The 23,232-nt window shown below is 44.9% G+C and overlaps 1 protein-coding gene across 5 annotated transcripts in view; it reads left to right on the top strand.

The window, feature by feature from the left end:
- Nucleotides 1-1,955: 1,955 nt before the first annotated feature.
- GALK2 (galactokinase 2) overlaps nucleotides 1,956-23,232 on the top strand; it is an 89,212-nt gene continuing 67,935 nt past the window's right edge. For 2 of the 5 annotated variants that reach the window (XM_077828861.1, XM_077828862.1), the window contains exons 1-3: nucleotides 1,956-2,112; nucleotides 14,209-14,297; nucleotides 18,378-18,501. In XM_077828861.1, the coding sequence (XP_077684987.1) occupies nucleotides 2,060-2,112; nucleotides 14,209-14,297; nucleotides 18,378-18,501 (266 nt within the window). In that variant the 5' untranslated portion in view covers nucleotides 1,956-2,059. Of the gene's footprint in view, nucleotides 2,113-2,397; nucleotides 2,545-14,208; nucleotides 14,298-18,377; nucleotides 18,502-23,232 lie in introns of those variants that run through there. The other 3 variants (XM_077828857.1, XM_077828858.1, XM_077828860.1) reach the window with 2 other exon arrangements.

Raw genomic sequence — 23,232 nt, forward strand, 5'->3', positions numbered from 1 at the left:
TGATGTGCACTGAGCAACCTCCCAACTTATTACAATAAGCAGCTTCGTGCTAACCCAACCAGGACACAGGTGATGGCCTTTCACCTACGCCATCGAGAAGCCAAGCGGAAACTAAATATCACCCAGGATGGAATCCCACTGGCTAATCACCTGAACCCTGTCTACCTGGAGATGACATTGGACCTGACACTTTCCTTCAAAGCACATGTAAAGAAGATGAAAGGAAAAGTTAGTGCCTGTAACAACATCCTCCGAAAGTTGGTCACCTCAAAGTGGGGAGACAATCCAGCTACCTTGTGAACAACTGCTATCGCTTTGTGCTATTCCATAGCAGAGTATGCATGCCCAGTGTGGGAACGATCCGTCCATGCTAAGAAATTAGACCCTGTTCTAAACTACACTTGTTGTGGAATAACAGGATGTCTAAAGCCAACACCAAAGGATAGCCTCTACTTACCAGCTGGCACTACGTCACCTGGTATCAGAAGGACAGTAGCAAGCCAAAGGGAAAGATTGTGACAGATGGAAGATCCAAGGCATCTGTTATGTGGTCACACAGGAGTAATCAAACACCTTAAATTGTGAAAGAGTTTTAAAACCAGTGTTGTGCCTTTCGATACAACAGCTCTAAGGCACAGTTGAGGTTATGGAATGAAAGACAATGCGAGTTGGATCCACTGAAATAGATCTGGAACCCCAGGAGGTCCTTCCCGGAGGGGAGGATACAGACTGGTCAATGTGGTGATGCCTGAACCGCCTGTGCATGCAAACTGGCCGATCAACTACTTTTAATATGATCAAATGGGGCTACTCTAATGACACGAATATGCGAATATGGTGAGGTGCAAAATATGAAGCACTTGCTCGTTTGCCGACTCTTTGGGGTGACCTGTACAAAGGAGGATCTTGCTGCAGTGATGGAAAGAGCCATTGCTTGTGCACGGTTCTGGAAAAACATCTAGTTTGTGACAAGGACACGAGAAGAAGCAGAAGTGCAACATTGGAATTCACTTACCCTGTGGGTCTGCCAGAGCCCAGGTCTGTAAACCTTCTGAGCAAACTGAAAGGCCCTCTTTCCTCCTGCACAGTTAGAAAAGGAGTGGAATGAGGATTTGATAGGTTTATGGATGACTGATGTGAAGAGAGGATTGTTTTTACTCACCAGAGGGGTTAGTCCACACTAGAAATTTGTATGACAGTATACAATACTATCTATGTTAGGGCACTTATAACCTTATAGGATAGGTACCTTTTGGACTGTATGGATTGATATAGCAGGATAAAATAACAAATAATAATAGCCATCAGCCTGCTGGGAGATGTAGCTGACCAAATCAGTTACTCCAAATAACCGGAGTCCCTATTCTGATGGATAATAGGGTGCCATAGGAAGGGGGCGGGAGAGAATCCAGCACACCATAGAAACACCCACAAATAACACAAACCATCAGAATTAAAAAAGCAACGCCTTCAGGATAAGGCGTTTTGCTTCCTCTGTTAATGTTTATTTTGTGTTTTCACTGTATGGGTTTGTTGTGGGGGAGAGATCTGGGACCGACCTTGTTCGTGACCCTTGTTCAGAGGAGACATTGAGTCACGTTGCCCTTTTCTGCAATTACATTGTATGTTTTTAAGGCACTGGGCTGTCAGTCCTGGCTCGCTGGCAGAGAGACCCTCTCTTGGGAATTGATTTGCTTTGTCTTTCACGGAGATCTTACACATCATTGGTGCAGACATTTAAAAAAAGAAACCCCTCCTCCGCTCCTATTGTCACATTAACGTCCTGCCGCGGGCAGGAGCCAGGGCCCAACGCCAGACACACAGCGGGGGCGGAGCCGCTTGTCCGAGCCCTGCTGGATGTCTGGGCGGTGGCTTGCCCGGCAGCTTGGCACAAGCCCTGCCCCGAGCACCCGGACCTGGGCGGGGAGGAGGCAGGGCTCCGCCGCCGCCCGGAAGGAAGGGAGACCTTGCCTTGTCCCGTGATAGCAGCCTACGGTCCCGGCGGCAGGCAACCCGCCGCTGCCTCTCTGCCGCCCCGCACAGCCCCGCGAGGCCGAGGATGGCCTCGGACGCCCCCGCCACCCTCCCAGTCCAGCTGGCGGAGCAGCCCAGGTGGGTGGGTGTGTGGCCTGGAGCCGGGCCCGTTCGGAGAGCAGGGGCCCAGCCTGCGAGCTGGAGCGGCCCTGGCGCTAGGGGCTGCGGACGCTGGACGCGGGCTGCAAAGCGGCTGCGTCTCTCTCGGGCTTTGCCGGGCAGCGGCCGGTGCTGAGGGCGCGGCAGCCGTCCCCCGGTGCAGTGTCCGGGCTCTCCTCTGTTCCGCAGTGACGGCGAGTGCCGCTGAAGGGCGCCAGCTGCACGGTCCTGGACCCTTTCATTTGTCCCCAGAAGGGTGGCCGGCCTCTCTACGTATAGGTGCTGGAACTAGGGTGCAGGGGTTGCTGCACCCCTTGGCTTGAAGGGGTTTCCATCATATCCAGGGTTTACAGTTTGGTTCAATGGCTCTCAGCCCCCCCCAATGTAAACATTGTTCCAGCACTGCTGACGGTAAGCACAAGGAGCCACTTCGGGGGGCTATCCTGACTCTGATCGACCTAACCAGCTTTTCCCCCAGAATGGGAGGAAAGTCACCATTAGTGTGACCAGGCACCCTCAAACTGCTGATAGCCACATGGAAAGGGGGACTTTGTGCAATCCATCATCTCTTTGGGAGACTCTGGCAGAGGAGCCATCAGTCCAGATCCCTCTTCCCCCTTCCGGATGGGAGAATAAAGGGGGAGGAACCTCATAACCAGTTCAGGTTTCCCTGTTCCCTCTTCTGCTATGGCAGTGGGATGGCAACCCAGTCCTTGATCTTTCTCTCCTTCCCCATTCCAAGCTCCAACCCTGTCATCCCTAGGAATTCCAAACATTGTAAAGCCAACCCAAAAGGCAGTGCAAAGTTACCCCACATCACCTTTCCAATATTCCTTAACGAAAGAGGGACCACCTCTCTCCATGCCCCTGTGTCTAAGGCCTGCTCTGTTTGGAAGTGTTATCAGGAAAGTTAAATCTCATTGTGCACAGGAGAATGCAGGGAAAGTCCCGTAAACCTCTGATTTTATTTAGCATTCAGAGAAGAGGTGTGTTCTAAATTGTTCCTCCTCCTGTCAGATTACACTGCATTTCACTTAATTTTAATTCACATCGTTTTGAAATTTGCCTGTGCAAAGCTGAAGCAAATGGGAGTTGTGTTGTTCAGCAACTCTGAAAAATCAGATCTGATTTAGATATCTAAATGGAAGCACCTATGTCAACATTTTGGCCAAAGTTTACAAATAGATGAGACTATTCTTGCTTACAAAACACATCTTGGGGTATGTCTACTCTTACAATGCTACTGCCGCAGAGCTGCAGTGCTGTAGTGTTTCAATGTAGACATCACCTATGCCGGCGGGAGGGAATCTCCCATTGGCATAGGTAATCCACCTCACCGAGAGGTGGAAGAATTCTTGGGTTGACCTAGCACTGTCTACATAGGGACTTAGATAGGCTTAACTATGGTGCTGGGGGGCTGGAGTTTTCATATCCTTGACTGATGTAGATAAACTGACTTAATTTTCTAGTCTAGACCAGGCCTCTGAGAATAAATTAGTCAGTATAAATCAATCCCAGTTACCTCTGTTTATTCTTAGGCTATGTCTACACTGCACTTTCTTCGTTAAAACTTTTGTCACTCACAGGTGTGAACCCCCCCCGAGTGACAAAAGTTTTAACGATGAAAAGCGCTGGTGGGGACAGTGCTTCGTCAGTGGGAGATGCTCTCCCGGCGACGAAGCCACCCCCCCTCATTGGGGGTGGTTTTATTTTGTCGCTGGGAGAGCTCTCTACTGGAGACAAAGAGCGTCTACACTGTGTACCTTACAACAGTGTGACTGTAGCAGCACAGCTGGGCCATTGTAAGATACGCAGTGTAGACATAGCCTTAGACACCAGCACCACTATCAAAATAGCTCTAAGCCAAAGAGACATTCTGGATACAGACACACAAGGAAATACAAGCATCTCACATTAACATAATTTCTAGCATTCTGCCAGCAAATTTCCCTGTGTACAGAAGCATATTTGCAAGAGGCATTTTCATGATTGTGATCCAAAAAAGGGGTTGTGGAATGAGATGGCAAAATTTGCAGATGACAACAGGAAGATAGACGAGTCAAGACTAGAGAAAAGTGCAAAGAAATTAAGAAATAGACATGGGAAAATGAGAACATTTAGGGATATAATAGGATAATATTTTCTTCAAGGCATAAGCCAACCAGCAAATGAAGAGGGATAGGAAGAATCTTTCCCTCTGGACACACTGTCTACCAGGAGGTTTCTTGCATATCTCTCCAAAGTATCAGATACTGTTCACTTTAAAGACAGAATACTGGATTAGGTTGACCCCGGGTCTAATCTAGCAAGGCAATTCCTATGTTTTCATTTGTAAGCAGTCAAAGTGGATTAAAGTGCAGAAAGGTCTAATAAATAATTCACAACAGATGGTGGTCTCCTGTACAGCTTTATGACTAGAGAATTCTTGATTTGCTAAAATATTTAGAATATGGTTCAAGACAATGGTACGAAGTTTACAAAGGGATACAAATTAAAGTTAATCTAATGTGAAATATCATATCTTTTTTTCATTGCTACTCCTGCTCGCTCTTTGCATTGACTACATTTGAAGTTCCAGTCTAGGGCTAAAGGTAGAAATCCTTCTAGGGCATGCTACAGCATTTGTTCTTAGGAAACTGGCTACAAAATACATTGAATTGGCTAGGTCCTTGGGAGCCACCCATTTCCTCAGAAACAGAAAGGTTTTTGAAGCAGTATAATAGCTGTTTCATGACATTATTTTTAAAGATTGTTTCTCCTTTATCCTACTTGACTTCTTGCACTTCATCTTTTTAATTTGCTGCTGCCTTTAAAGAAAGTTAACGGGCTGCTTTGTAACCAATATTACTTCAGTGCTGTTTTGATGTGAACTTACTATCATGTCTGTAATTACAGCTTCTCGTGCTGCACTAGGATGATGACTTAGCTCCTTCTCATCCTCCAGCTGCCCCACTCACTGTCCTTGGTGTGATACTCAGGGAATCACTTGTTTACAAACACAGGAAGGGAGATAGCATTCTTCATAGTCTTATTAAACAGTGATTTTTCAAATCTTTATTTCCAATGAAACTTTCATGCTATTAGGTAAAACCAGAGGAAAATTTGAGAAAACCATTTGGGACAGTTGCTGAACCACTGTACAGAAGGTATTGTAGAAGTCATGGGGGAAATATAGGCTGATGCTTAAGACATGGTATTTATAGTTTTTTGCATGCATGTATTTGTAAATAATTGTATAAATTCAGAAATTGGTTTTATCATTTTGATTTTTGTCAATTTGACTCCAGCCCTATCCCCAACTAAAAACCACAAATCCATAGCAGTAGTATCTCTACGGGCTCCACTCTTATGGTAGCATATGCAGTTCTGGACAAACAGCTGATTTGACTGTGGTTTAGCGCAACATGAAATTAAAGTTTGTCAAGGGGATTGTTGTGTGGTGTTTAGAGCAGAAGGCTGAGAGTCAGGACTCCAGGATTCTGTTCCTTCCTCTGTCACGCATTTGTTTGGTGACCATGGGCAAGCTGCTTAACATCTCTTTGGCTCAGTTTTCTCACCTGTAAAATGGGAATAAATATACTTGCCTCACATAAGTGTTGGGAGATTTAATTAAAAATTTGTAAAATACTTGGAAATGCTCAGATGGAAGGTGCCATAAAAGTGCAAAGTATTATTTAATCCAATATTTCTGTGAAATAGTAACTTTCCTTTCTCCCCTTTCTTTCTATCATTTTCCTAATGTCTGATCTTCTCTATGCCACAATAACTTCTTTCAAAAAATTGCTGGGAGACCAACGCCTAAATTTTCAAAACTTGCTACTGATTCTGGATATTTCAGTTTTTGACAAATTTAAGACACATTAAAGTGCCCTGATTTTCAGAAGGGCAGAGCACCTAGATTCTGAAAATCACCTCCCCTTCAGGGATTTTTAAGTTGAGTGTCCAAACATTGATGCACTAATTGCTTTTGAAAATGTAGGAATTATCACACTGTCTGAAGTGGTTCATGACCGTGAGCGCCAGGGCGGACTGTCAAGAAGCAGGTCAGAGATTCCAGACTGGTTGTGTGTTCCATAATTAGATTTCACCAACCATAGGTGCTGACTTCGGCTGGCTACCCCCGGCCGTGCCCTGCCCCAACTCCACCCCTGCCCCGCCTGTTCATGCCCCACCCCCATTCCAATCCCTGCCCCAGCTCCACCTCTCCCTGCCCCTATTCCAACTCCTTCCCCAGATCCCCGCCCCGGCCCTGCTTTCTCCCCTGAGCACGTCATATTCCCACTCCTCTCCCGTCCCTCCTGGAGCTTGTTACGCTGCAAAACAGCTGTTTTGCGGCGGCAAGCGCTGGGAGGTAGTAGGAGAAGCGGGGATGTGGTGTGCTCAGGGGAGGAGGCGGAGGTGAGGTGGGGCAGGGGTGGGGAGGGGAGCTTGGCTGCCAGTTGGTGCAGTGCACCCACTAATTTTTCCCTGTGGGTGCTCCAGCGCCTATGTAACCAACCCAATAACAAGTGTGAGGTCCTAAAATATTATAGCAGTCTTACCATGGAGTCACAGACAGTCCCCTTCACCATTCCAGTCTATCTTGCCACCCAGGCAAGCTGGACTTAGGCATGGTCTACACTGCAGAGTTAGGTCAAGACAGTTGAATAAGTGTCTACACTACAATGTCCTCTCGCCAACTTAACTCACCTGCTACGCCTACCTAATAACTACTCCACCTCCATGAGAGGCGTAGTACTTAGGGCAGTTGTCATAAATATAAAGGGAAGGGTAAACCCCTTTGAAATCCCTCCTGGCCAGGGGAAAGCTCCTCTCACCTGTAAAGGGTTAAGAAGCTAAAGGTAACCTCGCTGGCACCTGACCAAAATGACCAATGAGGAGACAAGATACTTTCAAAAGCTGGGAGGAGGGAGAGAAACAAAGGGTCTGTGTCTGTCTGTATGCTGCTTTTGCCAGGGACAGAACAGGAATGGAGTCTTAGAACTTTTAGTAAGTAATCTAGCTAGGTATGTGTTAGATTATGATTTCTTTAAATGGCTGAGAAAAGAATTGTGCTGAATAGAATAACTATTTCTGTCTGTGTATCTTTTTTGTAACTTAAGGTTTTGCCTAGAGGGGTTCTCTATGTTTTCTAATCTAATTACCCTGTAAGATATCTACCATCCTGATTTTACAGGGGGGATTTCTTCATTTCTATTTACTTCTATTTTCTATTAAAAGTCTTCTTGTAAAAGACTGAATGCTTTTTCATTGTTCTCAGATCCAAGGGTTTGGGTCTGTGGTCACCTATGCAAATTGGTGAGGCTTTTTATCCAACATTTCCCAGGAAAGGGGGGGTGCAAGTGTTGGGAGGATTGTTCATTGTTCTTAAGATCCAAGGGTCTGGGTCTGTAGTCACCTAGGCAAATTGGTGAGGCTTTTTACCAAACCTTGTCCAGGAAGTGGGGTGCAGGGTTTTGGGAAGTATTTTGGGGGGAAAGACGCGTCCAAACAGCTCTTCCCCAGTAACCAGTATTAGTTTGGTGGTGGTAGCGGCCATTCCAAGGACCACGGGTGGAATACTTTGTACCTTGGGGAAGTTTTGACCTAAGCTGGTAAAAATAAGCTTAGGAGGTTTTTCATGCAGGTCCCCACATCTGTACCCTAGAGTTCAGAGTGGGGGAGGAACCTTGACATGGTGGCAGCGGTGGGATTAACCTGAAATCATTTTGAGATCCAGTTGAGATTTTTTGAACTAGAAATACAGATTTTAAAAAGGAATTTTTTTTTTCTGTGGCTTTGAAGCAGCTTTGAAACTGAAAGCATCTTGGGTTTTCCCTGCTTTGTGGCCAAGCAGAGACAAAAGGGGATTATCTTGTGAATTGCAGGTTTTCTTTGCCTGGAGGCAGGGTACTTAACTCCTGCAGGGAAATTCACAGTCTTCCAACCCAGAGGTTTTTTTTTTTTCTTTTCTTCCTAAAAGTAAATAGGGGGTGTGTGTTCTACCCATTTGCTTTTTCTTTGGGCTGGGTAAGCAGGTTTCCAAGTAGTTTGGAGGTTTTTTGCTTTAAGTTGGGCCCAGAACAGAGACAAGGGAATTGTCTTTTTCTGTAGGCTGACAATCACTATCAGAGAATAGGTATTCTATTCCAGCACAGCAAAATTTTACAGCCAAGTTTTGTTTGTTTATTTCTAAACCTCGGGTGTAAAGTTAGTTAAAAACAGAGAGGTTAGAATGACCAAATCCTCAGCTCGACTACAGCTGGAATTAGCCAAATTTCAGGCTGAGGAAAGACAAAGGGAACATGAAAGACAGATAGAACTCATGCGGCTGAAGAAGGAACAAGAAAGGGAGGCAGAACAACACCAAGCGGCTGCTCACAGGAGAGCTATGGAAGCGAGGGACAAAGAACTGGAGGAGAAGGAAAAAGAGAGGAAGTATGTGGAGGAGATGGAGAAGATAAAGGCTCAGCAGAATATCCCAACAAACCCTAGTAATCCTTCTCCAAGTACCACTTCCCATCCCAGAAAGTTCCCCACCTACAAGGCAGGCGATGATACTGAGGCCTTCCTAGAAACTTCGAAAGGGCCTGCCTTGGATACAACCTCTCTACTGACCAGTACATGGTAGAGCTGAGGCCGCAGCTCAGTGGACCCTTAGCTGAGGTGGCAGCTGAAATGCCTAAAGAACACATGAACAAGTATGAACTGTTTAAATCCAAGGCGAGAGTCAGAATGGGGATAACACCCGAGCAGTCTCGTCGGAGGTTCAGAGCCCTAAGGTGGAAACCAGACATGTCATTTACCCGACATGCCTACCACATTGTGAAACATTGGGATGCCTGGATATCAGGAGCAAGTGTTGAATCTCCAGTAAATTTGCCCTTCCTAATGCAAATGGAACAGTTCTTAGAGGGTGTTCCTGAGGAAATAGAAAGATACATCCTAGATGGGAAACCCAAAACTGTAATCGAGGCAGGAGAGATTGGAGCCAGATGGGTGGAGGTGGCAGAGAAGAAGAAAACTGGTCGCAGTTGGAGCGGAGACCAGAAGGGACCACCCCAGACCACACCCTATTACCGGGGGCCGCCCAAGGCCCCACCTACCTCCCAAAGAACCCTCCAGACCCCTTATCGTCCTGCCACCCCGTTCTCCAGCAACCCTCCTCGCCCCAGTGACCCGTCAGCTGGACGATGTTTTAAATGTAACGAGCTGGGGCATGTAAAGGCCAACTGCCCCAAGAACCCCAACAGATTACAGTTCATTGCACCGGAATCACACCAGAGGTCCACAGGCCCAGATACTTCCCAGATACCCTTAGAGCGGAGGGAAACTGTGAGTGTGGGCGGGAAGAAGGTCACCGCGTGGAGGGACACCGGAGCACAAGTGTCAGCTATCCATGCTTCCTTAGTGGACCCCAATTTGATCAACCCAGAGATCCAAGTGACGATTCAACCCTTCAAGTCCAACTCTTTCAATTTGCCTACAGCCAAGTTGCCTGTCCAGTACAAGGGCTGGTCAGGAATGTGGACTTTTGCAGTCTATGATGATTATCCCATCCCCATGCTGTTGGGGGAAGACTTGGCCAATCATGTGAAGCAGGCCAAGAGGGTGGGAACGGTCACCCGCAGCCAGGCTAAACAAGCCGTGAGGCCTAGCTCTGTTCCGGAAACTGCTATCAGGACCCAGTCAGAGGTGATGGACCTGGACCTTAGGCCAATGTCTGCAACAGCAGTAGTGGATCCAGTCCCAGAGACCCAGACGGAACCAGTCCCAGAACCGGAACCAGCCGAACAACCAACACCAGACCCTGTGTCAGCACTGAATCCAGTACTTGCAACCTCAACACCAGAGGGCCCCACTGAACCTGAACTGGCAGCAGCCGATAACCCTACACAAGAGGCTCAGCCGGAGCCTGAATCCCAACATAGTGCACCAGCGGAGAGCGGTTCACAGTCAACAGAAACAACTCCATCCCCTATATTGCTTCCAGAGGAACCAAGCCTAGGTCCACAATCCAATGAGGGACTGATGTCTCCAGCATCAAGGGAACAGTTCCAGACCGAACAGGAAGCAGATGAAAGCCTCCAGAGAGCTTGGACAGCGGCACGGAGCAACCCACCGCCTCTCAGCTCTTCTAATCGATCCAGGTTTGTTGTAGAAAGAGGACTTTTATACAAGGAAACTCTTTCTGGTGGACACCAGGAAGACTGGCATCCTCAGAGACAGTTGGTAGTTCCAACTAAATACCGGGCCAAGCTCTTGAGCTTAGCCCACGATCACCCTAGTGGCCATGCTGGGGTGAACAGGACCAAAGACCGTTTGGGGGGGTCATTCCACTGGGAGGGAATGGGAAAGGATGTTTCTACCTATGTCCAGTCTTGTGAGGTGTGCCAAAGAGTGGGAAAACCCCAAGACCAGGTCAAAGCCCCTCTACAACCACTCCCCATCATTGAAGTTCCATTTCAGCGAGTAGCTGTGGATATTCTGGGTCCTTTTCCGAAAAAGACACCCAGAGGAAAGCAGTACATACTGACTTTCATGGATTTTGCCACCCGATGGCCGGAAGCAGTAGCTCTAAGCAACACCAGGGCTAAAAGTGTGTGCCAGGCACTAGCAGACATTTTTGCCAGGGTAGGTTGGCCCTCCGACATCCTCACCGATGCAGGGACTAATTTCCTGGCAGGAACTATGAAAAACCTTTGGGAAGCTCATGGGGTAAATCACTTGGTTGCCACTCCTTACCACCATCAAACAAATGGCATGGTGGAGAAGTTTAATGGAACTTTGGGGGCCATGATACGTAAATTCGTAAATGAGCACTCCAATGATTGGGACCTAGTGTTGCAGCAGTTGCTCTTTGCCTACAGAGCTGTACCACATCCCAGTTTAGGGTTTTCCCCATTTGAACTTGTATATGGCCGTGAGGTTAAGGGGCCATTGCAGTTGGTGAAGCAGCAATGGGAGGGATTTACACCTTCTCCAGGAACTAACATTCTGGACTTTGTAACCAACCTACAAAACACCCTCCGAACCTCTTTAGCCCTTGCTAAAGAAAACTTACAGGATGCTCAAAAAGAGCAAAAAGCCTGGTATGATAAACATGCCAGAGAGCGTTCCTTCAAAGTAGGAGACCAGGTCATGGTCTTAAGGGCGCTCCAGGCCCATAAAATGGAAGCATCGTGGGAAGGGCCATTCACGGTCCAGGAGCGCCTGGGAGCTGTTAATTATCTCATAGCATTCCCCACCTCCAACCGAAAGCCTAAGGTGTACCATATTAATTCTCTAAAGCCCTTTTATTCCAGAGAATTAAAGGTTTGTCAGTTTACAGCCCAGGGAGAAGATGATGCTGAGTGGCCTGAAGGTGTCTACTACGAAGGGAAATGTGCTGGTGGTGTGGAAGAGGTGAACCTCTCCATGACCCTTGGGCGTATGCAGCGACAGCAGATCCAGGAGCTGTGCACTAGCTACGCGCCAACGTTCTCAGCCACCCCAGGACTGACTGAACGGGCATACCACTCCATTGACACAGGTAATGCTCACCCAACTAGGGTCCAACCTTACCGGGTGTCTCCTCAAGCTAAAACTGCTATAGAACGGGAGATCCAGGATATGTTACAGATGGGTGTAATCCGCCCCTCTGAAAGTGCATGGGCATCTCCAGTGGTTCTAGTTCCCAAACCAGATGGGGAAATACGTTTTTGCGTGGACTACCGTAAGCTAAATGCTGTAACTCGCCCAGACAACTATCCAATGCCACGCACAGATGAACTGTTAGAGAAACTGGGACGGGCCCAGTTCATCTCTACCTTGGACTTAACAAAGGGGTACTGGCAGGTACCGCTAGATGAATCTGCCAAGGAAAGGTCAGCCTTCATCACACATCTCGGGCTGTATGAATTTAATGTACTCCCTTTCGGGCTGCGAAATGCACCCGCCACTTTCCAAAGACTTGTAGATGGTCTCCTAGCGGGATTAGGAGAATATGCAGTCGCCTACCTTGACGATGTGGCCATATTTTCGGATTCCTGGGCAGACCACCTGGAACATCTACAAAAAGTCCTTGAGCGCATAAGGGAGGCAGGACTAACTGTTAAGGCTAAGAAGTGTCAAATAGGCCTAAACAGAGTGACTTACCTTGGACACCAGGTGGGTCAAGGAACTATCAGCCCCCTACAGGCCAAAGTGGATGCTATCCAAAAGTGGCCTGTCCCAAAGTCAAAGAAACAGGTTCAATCCTTCTTAGGCTTGGCTGGTTATTACAGACGATTTGTACCGCACTACAGCCAAATCGCTGCCCCACTGACAGACCTAACCAAAAAGAAACAGCCAAATGCTGTTCAGTGGACCGGAAAGTGTCAGAAGGCCTTTAACAAGCTTAAAGCGACACTCATGTCTGACCCTGTACTAAGGGCCCCAGACTTTGACAAACCGTTCCTAGTAACCACAGATGCATCCGAGCGTGGTGTGGGAGCAGTTTTAATGCAAAAAGGACCTGATCAAGAATTCCACCCTGTAGTGTTTCTCAGCAAAAAACTGTCTGAGAGGGAAAGCAACTGGTCAGTCACTGAAAAAGAATGTTATGCCATTGTCTACGCTCTGGAAAAGCTACGCCCATATGTTTGGGGACGGCGTTTCCACCTGCAAACCGACCATGCTGCACTAAAATGGCTTCACACCGTCAAAGAAACTAACAAAAAACTTCTTCGGTGGAGTTTAGCTCTCCAAGATTTTGATTTCGACATCCAACACATCTCAGGAGCTTCTAACAAAGTGGCTGATGCACTCTCCCGTGAAAGTTTCCCAGAATCAACTGGTTAAAATCGTCCTTGAGATGTGGAAAATATTGTTAGTCTTTATGTACTTGGTAGTATATTTAGAGATGCATGTGTCTTATTAACTCTGTTTTTCCTAGAGCTCCAGGAAGAAATCCCAGCCAGTGTTTCACCCTAGCTGAGATTTGGGGGGCGTGTCATAAATATAAAGGGAAGGGTAAACCCCTTTGAAATCCCTCCTGGCCAGGGGAAAGCTCCTCTCACCTGTAAAGGGTTAAGAAGCTAAAGGTAACCTCGCTGGCACCTGACCAAAATGACCAATGAGGAGACAAGATACTTTCAAAAGCTGGGAGGAGGGAGAGAAACAAAGGGTCTGTGTCTGTCTGTATGCTGCTTTTGCCAGGGACAGAACAGGAATGGAGTCTTAGAACTTTTAGTAAGTAATCTAGCTAGGTATGTGTTAGATTATGATTTCTTTAAATGGCTGAGAAAAGAATTGTGCTGAATAGAATAACTATTTCTGTCTGTGTATCTTTTTTGTAACTTAAGGTTTTGCCTAGAGGGGTTCTCTATGTTTTCTAATCTAATTACCCTGTAAGATATCTACCATCCTGATTTTACAGGGGGGATTTCTTCATTTCTATTTACTTCTATTTTCTATTAAAAGTCTTCTTGTAAAAGACTGAATGCTTTTTCATTGTTCTCAGATCCAAGGGTTTGGGTCTGTGGTCACCTATGCAAATTGGTGAGGCTTTTTATCCAACATTTCCCAGGAAAGGGGGGGTGCAAGTGTTGGGAGGATTGTTCATTGTTCTTAAGATCCAAGGGTCTGGGTCTGTAGTCACCTAGGCAAATTGGTGAGGCTTTTTACCAAACCTTGTCCAGGAAGTGGGGTGCAGGGTTTTGGGAAGTATTTTGGGGGGAAAGACGCGTCCAAACAGCTCTTCCCCAGTAACCAGTATTAGTTTGGTGGTGGTAGCGGCCATTCCAAGGACCACGGGTGGAATACTTTGTACCTTGGGGAAGTTTTGACCTAAGCTGGTAAAAATAAGCTTAGGAGGTTTTTCATGCAGGTCCCCACATCTGTACCCTAGAGTTCAGAGTGGGGGAGGAACCTTGACAGCAGTGTAGTTGCTTACATAGCTTGTTGCTGCCTTTGACAATCCGAGTTGTTAGGGATGCGCAGTGCTAGCAGAAGGAGGATAGTGTGATCATGAACAGCCAATTTCACGGGCACTGGCTTCTTCTGGGCCCCAGGGGTACATGGATTTCCTGCATTTTCCAATGTATTCCTTCTAAAGGATTCCAACCTGCCTTTCAGATTGCTGAAGCTGAAGAAGATGTTTATTTCTAAATTTGGATCGGCTCCCAAGTTTTATGCTCGTGCACCAGGGCGAGTCAACTTAATAGGTAAAAGAAGAATATTATTTTCTTAAATTTATGGCAAGTTCCAAACATACAACCTAAATGTATGTGATCTTTTTATTTTTGGTCAAGGGGTGCCTCTGCTTGACATTAAGTCATAAATGGGAAGGAGAAAATATTACTTCATTAGCTTTTAACTGCATATTATTACAACCTGTAGTTCACATTAAGGTCACAATTCAGGACAGCATCTTTATTCAGGACAGGCGTAATTTTATATTTTAAGTGCCATCTTGAATAGGTAAGGACTTAAGGACATAAATGCTTTTCTGAATCAGTGCCTAAAAATCTCCTTCCTGGTTAGGTTTAGGGCTCATTTCCCTACCATGGTTTCTGCAGCTCAGTCTCAGGCAGATCTAGGATGCAGTTGAAGTTTGTAAGATGGTATCATGAAATCAACCCACATCTTTTCTCACTACTACAATTCAAATCTTCAAACATAGTAATGCATCCTGGCACAGAGTACTACATTTTGATGAGAGCTGGAAATGTTCTGTCATAGTTTTCCCTCCCTCATTCTATAGAAATTCCACACAGTGGAGCCCACAGAGATTAGAATAGTAAGTTGGTCTGGAGAGTAAATATGGTTATTTCATACCTGTTTTTTTAAAATGTGGCTTCATTCTGGAGACACCCATTTTTATTTTATGATCATGCTCTTTCTAGAGTTCAGTTCTCTGTGTAATTAGAATATGACCCAGCCAGTCAGGCAACTTTCTCCGTGAAAGGGTTTTTGCTACAGATATGGCAAATATAGTGCAATAGAGCTCTCAGAGGGCCAGGTGGTCTAGCAGGTAGTGCACCCAGTATTGCCTCTCAATACGAAGGCCTTTCTGTCCAGTTCCTCACCTGAGGATGGGTTTAGCTTCCCCTCAGGTTGCAATGTCCTTGCCCTCTTCTTATCAGAGGGGGGAGTGAGAGTGGAATGTGGCTTATGCCTTACCTGCAACAGGGTAGGGGACCTTGGGCCTTCCCATTCCACTGGTTCCCACCCAGAGCCCTATGAGATTCAACAGTGTCCAGCACCGTGGCGTGCCCTCAGAGTTACCCTCTCTGGGTCACTTCTTACCATCTGTCTCTCCTCCAAGGTGCCAGTATAACATAACAAAAGAAAAAGAAAAGACAACTAAACCTTTAGCCCCAACTGGACTCCGCGTGCAGTCCTACTCCCTATAGGGAGGCTTTTTCAGCACCCTTGTCCAGGAGCCTTCAGGTTAGGTCTGTCTTCCTCCCCAACCTCTCACTGACTGAGTTGTGTTGCTCCTTTTTAAGCTTCCTCTCCAGCTGGAGCATGCTTTGCAGGTCTGGAGGGACAGGGCTACCTGGGGCCAGTATTGTCCTTTAACCCCTTTGGGCCCAGTGTGGGGTTTGTAAATCCATCACATACACATTAAAAACATTAATTAGCCTGTTATGCAGTCAATTTAAATTTTTACTTTGAACATCTGTCATGTAAGATAATTAGAGTGGAGAACAGATGTTGCCTGAAAATTATTCCTAACAGAGAAGGAACTTGCTATGTCCATTTTCTTTATTGAATGTTATTTTGTATGTTATGAACAATTGTATTAATGATGATTTAAATATTAGTATTTTCCTGGAAAAAGTCCAGCTATGGTATGAAAAATGAATTCCTGCAACAGCCTTATGCAGTGGGTGATGAATCATTCAGATGAGCAGAAGTTGTTGCGGGAAGGGAAATTATGTATTGCATTTATGTTTGCAGTATGCTAACCATAGGTGAAATGGAAATAATTTAACTTGCTTGTCTTGCTAATTTTACCAGTTACATATCAAGCACAAATAGTCTTCCTGCTCTAACTGCCGGATAACAGTCCATCTATCACCTTGTAATTTTGTTAAAGAACATAAAGGTTTAAAAAGAAATGAAGGTTACAAAAAATCATTATAGAAATGTAAAGCTTTGGTGCCTTAGTATGAAATTTAAGATGTGCAGAACAGTCTAGCAGTTGGGATTTTAACAATAAGAGCTGTAAAGTGTATATTCTGAAATGACTGGCAGAAATTGTCTAGGACATGAAGCAATTCTTCACTCCTACACTAGCCATTAGAATCAAGGATGTTTCTTCTGCTGTTGCTGATTCATAGATTCCAAAGCCCGAAGGGGCCTTTGTGATCATCTAGTCTGAACTTCTGTATTATACAAGCCCTAGAACTTCCCCAAAATAATTCCTTAAATATATCTTTTAAAAAAAATCCAATCTTGAGTTCAATATTGCCTGTGATAGAGAATTCACCATGACCCTTGGTAAATTGTTCCAGTGGTTAATTACTCTCACTGTTAAAAATGTTCACCTAATTTCCATTCCGAATGTGTCTAGCTTCAACTTCAGCCATTGGAGCATGTTATACCTTTCTCTCTTCTAGATTGAAGAGCCCAGTATTAAATATTTGTTCCCCATGTAAATCAAGTCACCCCTTAACCTTCTCTATATTCAGCTAGATAGACTGAGCACCTTGAGTCTATCATTATAAGGCTGGTTTTCTAATAGTTCTCGTGGCTGTTCTCTGAACTCTTTCCAATTTATGAACATCCTACTTGAACTGTGGACATCAGAGCTGGACACAGTATTTCAGCAGCAGTTGCACCAGTGCCAGAGGTAAAATAACCTCTCTACTCTGACTTGAGAGTCCCCTGTTTATGCATCCCAAGATCGCATTACCCCTTTTGGCCACAGCTTTGCACCGGGAGCTCAAGTTCAAAAGATTATCCACCATGACCCTCAAATCTTTTTCAGAGTTACTGCTTCCCCCATCCCATATGGATGGTCTACATTCTTTGTTTCTAGATGTTCACATTTATGTTTCGCTGAATTAAAACACATATTGTTTGCTTGTGCCAAGTTTACCAAGCAATTCAGATCACTCTGTATTAGTGACCTGTCCTTTTCATTATTTACCACTCCCCCAATTTTTGTATCATTTGCGAACTTTATCAGTGATGATTTTATGTTTTCTTCCAGATCACCGATAAAAATGTTAAATGGCAAAGGGCCAAGAACAGATTGCTGAAGGCCCCACTAGCAATACACCCACTTGACAACGATTCGCCGTAGACAATTATATTTTGTGATCTACCAATTAGCCAGATTTAATGGTGCCATGTTAATTTTATGTCATTCTACTTTTTTTCCATCAAAATGTCAGGTAGTACAAGTAAAACATCTTACAGAAGTCTATTATATTGTCTTTATCAAACAAACTTGTAATCTCAATTTAATTTGACAGGATCTATTTTCCATAAACCTATGTTGACTGGCATTAATTATATTACCCTCCTTTAATTCTTTATTAATTGAGTCCTGTATCAGCCGCTCCATTATCTTGCCCAGGATCAATGTCAGACTGATATGCCTATAATATTGGCACAACATTATCTTTCTTTTCTTCCAGTCTTCTGGAACTTCCCTAGTGTTCCAAGACTTATTGAAAATCAACATTAATGGTTCAGCAAGCTCCTAAGCCAGCTCTTTTACAATTCTTGGATGCAAGTCATCTGGATTTAATGATTTTAAAATGTCTAACTTTAGTAGCTGCTGTTTAACATCCTCCTGAGATACTAGTGGAATGGAAAGAATGTTATCATCCTATGAGAATACTACATTATCTGTTATTTTGCCAAATACAAAACAGAAATATTTATTGAACACTTCTGGCTTTTCTGCATTATTATTAATAATTCTACCATTTCTATCTAGTAATGGACCAATACTATTGTCAGGATTCTTTTTGTTACCAATATACTTAAAAACTCCTTATTGTCCTCTGCTAGCCCCAGATTTGTCTGTGTGTCCCTTTGCTTCCCTTATCTGTTATCTACAATTCTTAGCTTCTGGTTTATATTCATGACTATCAACTTGTATTAGTTATAGGTTTCATTATTGTTTTTTATAGGTGCCTTCACTTTCCTTGTAATCTAGGTCTTTTTTTAACCCATTTGGCCTTCCTCAATTGTGGTCTTTTTGGGCATCTAGTAACGTGTTCTTAAACAAGGATTATTCCAAAATGCTGTTAATTTTCTGTTATTATTTTGTTGTTTTCTAGGAGAACATATAGACTACTGTGGATATGCTGTGCTCCCTATGGCTATAGAGCAAGACATACTTATAGCTGTTGAACCTGTAAAAACTCAAGTTGTCCAACTAGCCAATACAAACCCTTTGTACTCGTAAGTATTAATTTATTTATTTCTTATACTAATTTGTAATGCACTCATCATTTCTTATACTAATTTATAATGCACTCAATTGCACCACAGTTACAAGATAAACTTGTAAAAGCCAAGTTTAAACCAATGTAAGTGTCTTCAGAAGTGCAACATCTGTATGCAGACAAATCCTCAAAGGGCAGAGTGCACCTACTGAAGCACGAACAGTACTTCCTTTAGAAACCAGGTGTTGCTTGAAGTGTTCCCTTAGCCCTGGTCTACATTGGGTGGGGGGGGATCGATCTAAGATTACGCAACTTCAGCTACATGAAGAACGTAGCTGAAGTCGACATACTTAGATTGACTTACCGTGCTGTCTTCACCGCGGTGACTCGACTGCTGCTGCTCCCATCGACTCCACCTGCGCTTCTCGTGGCGGTGGAGTACAGCGATCGACGGGAGAGCTCTCGGGGGTCGATTTATCGCATCTAGACTAGACGCAATAAATTGATCCCGGCTGGATCGATTGCTGCCCGCCGATGCGGCGGGTAGCATAGACATACCCTCACAGACAATGGCCCACCCTGACCCTGTTTAGCTTGTGAAATCTGCCAGCGCACAGCATGTGATGATATATTTAGAGATTAATTGTGTACAATGGTATAGCAAAGGTGTATGTCAGGGGTGAGCAAACTATGGCCCGCGGGCTACATCCGGCCCACAGGACCATCCTGCCAGGCCGCTGAGCTCCCGGCTGGGGAGGCTCACCCCCTGCCCCTCCCCCACTGTCCCTCCTTCCCTGCAGCCATGCCACCGTGCAGGCAGCGCGGCTTGCACCTGCCCACTTCCCAGGCTCTCCAATAAGCCTGTCCTGCCGCTCTGAATGGCATGGTAAGGGGGTGGGAGGAGTGGGGGGCAGGAGGTCCTGGGGGGCAGTCAGGGGATGGGGGACGGTTAGATGGGATGGAGGTTCGGGGGGGGCGGTCAGAAGACAGGGAGTGGGGGGGGTGAATAGGGTGTGGGCTCCCAGGGGGGCGGTTAGGGACGGGGGTCCCGGGAGGGGGCAGTCAGGGGACAAGGAGCAGGGGGGGTTGGATAGGGTGTGGGGTCCCAGGGGGGTGGTTAGGGGCAGGGGGTCCCGGGAGGGGGCACTCAGGGGACAAGGAGCAGGGGGGTTTGGATAGGGGGTGGGGCCCCGGGGGGCAGTTAGGGGCTGGGGGTCCTGGGGCCCCACCCAGGAGTTCTGAGGGGGGCAGCCAGGGGGCAGATAGGGGGCGGGGGCCAGGCTGTTTGGGGAGGCACAGCCTTCCCTACTCGGTCCTCTATACCGTTTTGCAACCCCAATGTGGCCCTTGGTCCAAAAAGTTTGCCCACCCCTGGTGTAAGTGAATTTCTGTAAATACTATAACAGTTTTCTCAGCAGTACAAAATCTAATCAGATGGAATGTCACTGGTTCTAGTTACGCTATATATACACTGTCTAAGAGGGTGAGGTTTACTACTTCTCTCCTCCACCTCTCTGTTCAGGTTTCCCCTAGCACAGCCCTTCTCTCAGAAGGCCACTTTGGCCAAATAAAATTCAGAAACCTTTTCATTGCAGGTTTGACTGTTGAGAGGGAGGGATTCCAGAATTAAAATAGGCCTGTTCTCTAAATCGAGTATCACTCTCGTTAAATTCAGATGCTACATGACTTCTAGGGCCATGTTATATTTGCAGGGGAAGAGCTGTTTTGATAGGTGCTCAGTGAAGCAGTGACAGAAAATTTAAGCACTTTGACTAGACTGGTCTTTGAGCCAGGACTTGGCACAGCAAATAAGAACCTAAATAGCCCCCTATTAAAACAAGTACAATTGAAACTAAACCTAGAATTATAGTTCTTGAATTAAAATAGCATGGACAATCAATATATTTTTGTAGCTATTTTGGCTTCCATTTGAACTCATGTGGTTTCGGCTTAGGAGAGCTTTCTGCAGACAGCATCTCTGCTTCACTGTAGCCCTCCTGGTTAAAAGCAAAAAGGAACGTATCTTTCAACACTTTTGAGCATTATACTATCAACAATTGCCTTTGAGCTGCTGCATCTTTTTTTACCAATCTGTCACAGATCTAGGGTTTATGCATATGCTGAATGAAAAGCATGTGCCCTTTGCTAATGAGGGATAACCACAAGTCTCCATAGAGTTACCCTTTCTTAGCTCAACCTTGATTTTACAGACTGCTGAAACGTTTCACAATGTTTCAAACCTGTTTCACCCTGGAGAGTTCATTTAAACTTTTAGTAAAGTGATAACAGAACAAGTTGCAAAGAGTTACCTTTTCAGATCGTAAAAGCTTCTCTGCTGACAAGGTGCCCTTTGATATCAGTTGGACCAAAGGACTATTCAAAACCTGTGCAACCTTTTGAGGTTTCACTAGTCTAATGCCACCATAGTAAAGAATATGAGGATAGAGACTATCTTGACCAAACTTCAAAGGGATTGGGGAAATACTACAGGATAATAGCCGTCAGCTGGGTATCCATCTCATGGCACAGTAGGAAAGCCTTGTATTCAAGAAATCAAAGAGTCATTAGTAAAGGGTTCCTAAACTTCAGATAACAGACTGAAGCTTCAGTAGACAAGCTGATGAGAGCCAAATTGTCCAGAAGAAACAAGATTTAAATAGCATTTAAGAAAAAAAAAATTTCCCCAAGCATTCTTTGACATTCTTTGATTAAAGAGGGATAAAGAATGATTTGAACAATCTGTGTCCTAAACAGAAAAATTGGTAGTGACAGGTCAAATATATTGAACAGTGTGTGAATGAGTCAAGTGCCTTAGCTGTGCATGTGGCAAGGGCAGAGGTATGTGTCCATAAGCTGGCTGATTTGGGTGTGCCATGACAAACCTACTGAGTGATGTCATTGTAGTGCTTTTATCCACATTGAGTATGTCTACACAGCATTTTGGAGCAAGCAGGAGTGAGCTGCTCTACCGGTGTCAACAGATATGGTCAAGCAGGGCTCATGCTAGTGCTCTAAAAATAGCCGTATAGACAGTGTTTTGAACTTGTGGCTCAGACTGCAGCTCGGGCTGCATTTTGGAGCAAACAGGAGAGTCTCTCAAGTCTGTCAATCCTCTTCAGGGAGGCTCACTCTTGCTTGCTTCAAAATGCTGTGTAGACATTGTCAGACATTCTATTTATATACATGGACATCACTTTCCACTATACTGTGCTTCCTTCAGTTTGAGTTTTAAAGGTGACCTGCAAATATAATGCATAAGCTTCTCTTTAGCAATGAGGGGGAAATTCTGCTTCCTCCTTGACTGCAGAGGGCCCTACCTGCACCTGAATCATTATGGGGGGGACAGTATTCTAATGCACTGTTTATGTGAACTAGATGTTCTTCAATTTCCCTAGCTATGACCAAAGCCAGTAGCAAGAGAATAGAGAAAGGAATAGTAGCTCTGTTCCTGCAAGGTACCATAGACTTTAGTGAGTGTTGAGGAAGCCGATCAACTTCCTAGAGATCCTCAGTAACTTTCAGGATCAGGCTCAGACTGAATATCCTCTAAATAAGAGTTTAGCTCTATAACTAGTAAGCTACAGAAATGCAAAAACCACTGCAGCTAAAACAAGAATCAAATTGCTCAAAAAAGAGTCCTAAGAAATTATTTCAGTATTGATGTAATTTCCAGAGTAGTTTTAAAACGTCAAAAATTTTTTTTAGCATCACTGTTCATTTTACAAATAGGTTCCCCCCCTTTTTATTTAAACTATATTGTATCAGGCTTGGCAAGGACTTATGCCTGTGACACGTAGCAAATAAAAAGCCAACTTCTCTTGCAGTTCCTGTTTGAGGAGGTTTCAAAAATTAGCATTGTGCACTCCAAGAAGTCATAATTTTCCTTTATCCCAACGGCCAGGAAATGGAACCACATACTTTTTACTGTTTTGCTTTGTCATATAAAAGAATAAAAGGTACAAAGAAAATCTGAGAGATGTTTATTTTGGAGATAAATGGACTTCAAACCTACTTCCTATCACAGACAACAACAATTTACACACACTGATTGTCACCCCTGTTTTTTGGGGGGATTATCCAGAAAACAAATTTAAATGAACCTAGCAATGGCATGTTTCTCATCACTCCAGATAAATATTTTCTCTTCTGTTGTTCAAATAGCTTAGCTATTTTGTTGTGTTCAAAAGTCATAAGCAACGGGGCTTTCACCTCTTCCTCTAGGAGACTATTCCACAGTCTGATAGATCTCAAACTGGAATATTTTCCTGATATCCAGCCTGAATTTTCTCTGTCTTAATCTCATCTCATTGCTTCTGCATAAACCCCTTGTATCACCCGAACTAACCACCCTCCCCATCTTCTTGTTAACTGTCTACAAATATTTTAATATTGCCTTCTTCACAAGGTCCCATTAAATGGTACTGTTGTGTATAGTTGAAATCATAGCAGACTGTGCATCATGTAGCAAGCTATGTTGTTCCTTTTAATGTTAACCTCTCCAAAATGCTGTAAAGATTGAATTCAATTAATGTTGGACTTGAGGACACAAATGAAAAAATAAAGTTAGTGAATAATAAGCATGAGAGCTGAAACTGTAACCTTGGTTAGAACTAGGTCATACGTTCCAGACTAGAAATACAGTGACCAACTACAATGCTAGCAAGGACTCTGAAAGTCTGGTGCCACTGCTGGGAGTAGACTCTTCAAAGAGGGAGCAGAGTTTCTGCCACCATTTGACGCCAGTCAG

The sequence above is a fragment of the Eretmochelys imbricata genome, chromosome 10 (assembly GCF_965152235.1).
Source record: "Eretmochelys imbricata isolate rEreImb1 chromosome 10, rEreImb1.hap1, whole genome shotgun sequence".
NCBI classification, from domain to species: Eukaryota; Metazoa; Chordata; order Testudines; family Cheloniidae; genus Eretmochelys; species Eretmochelys imbricata.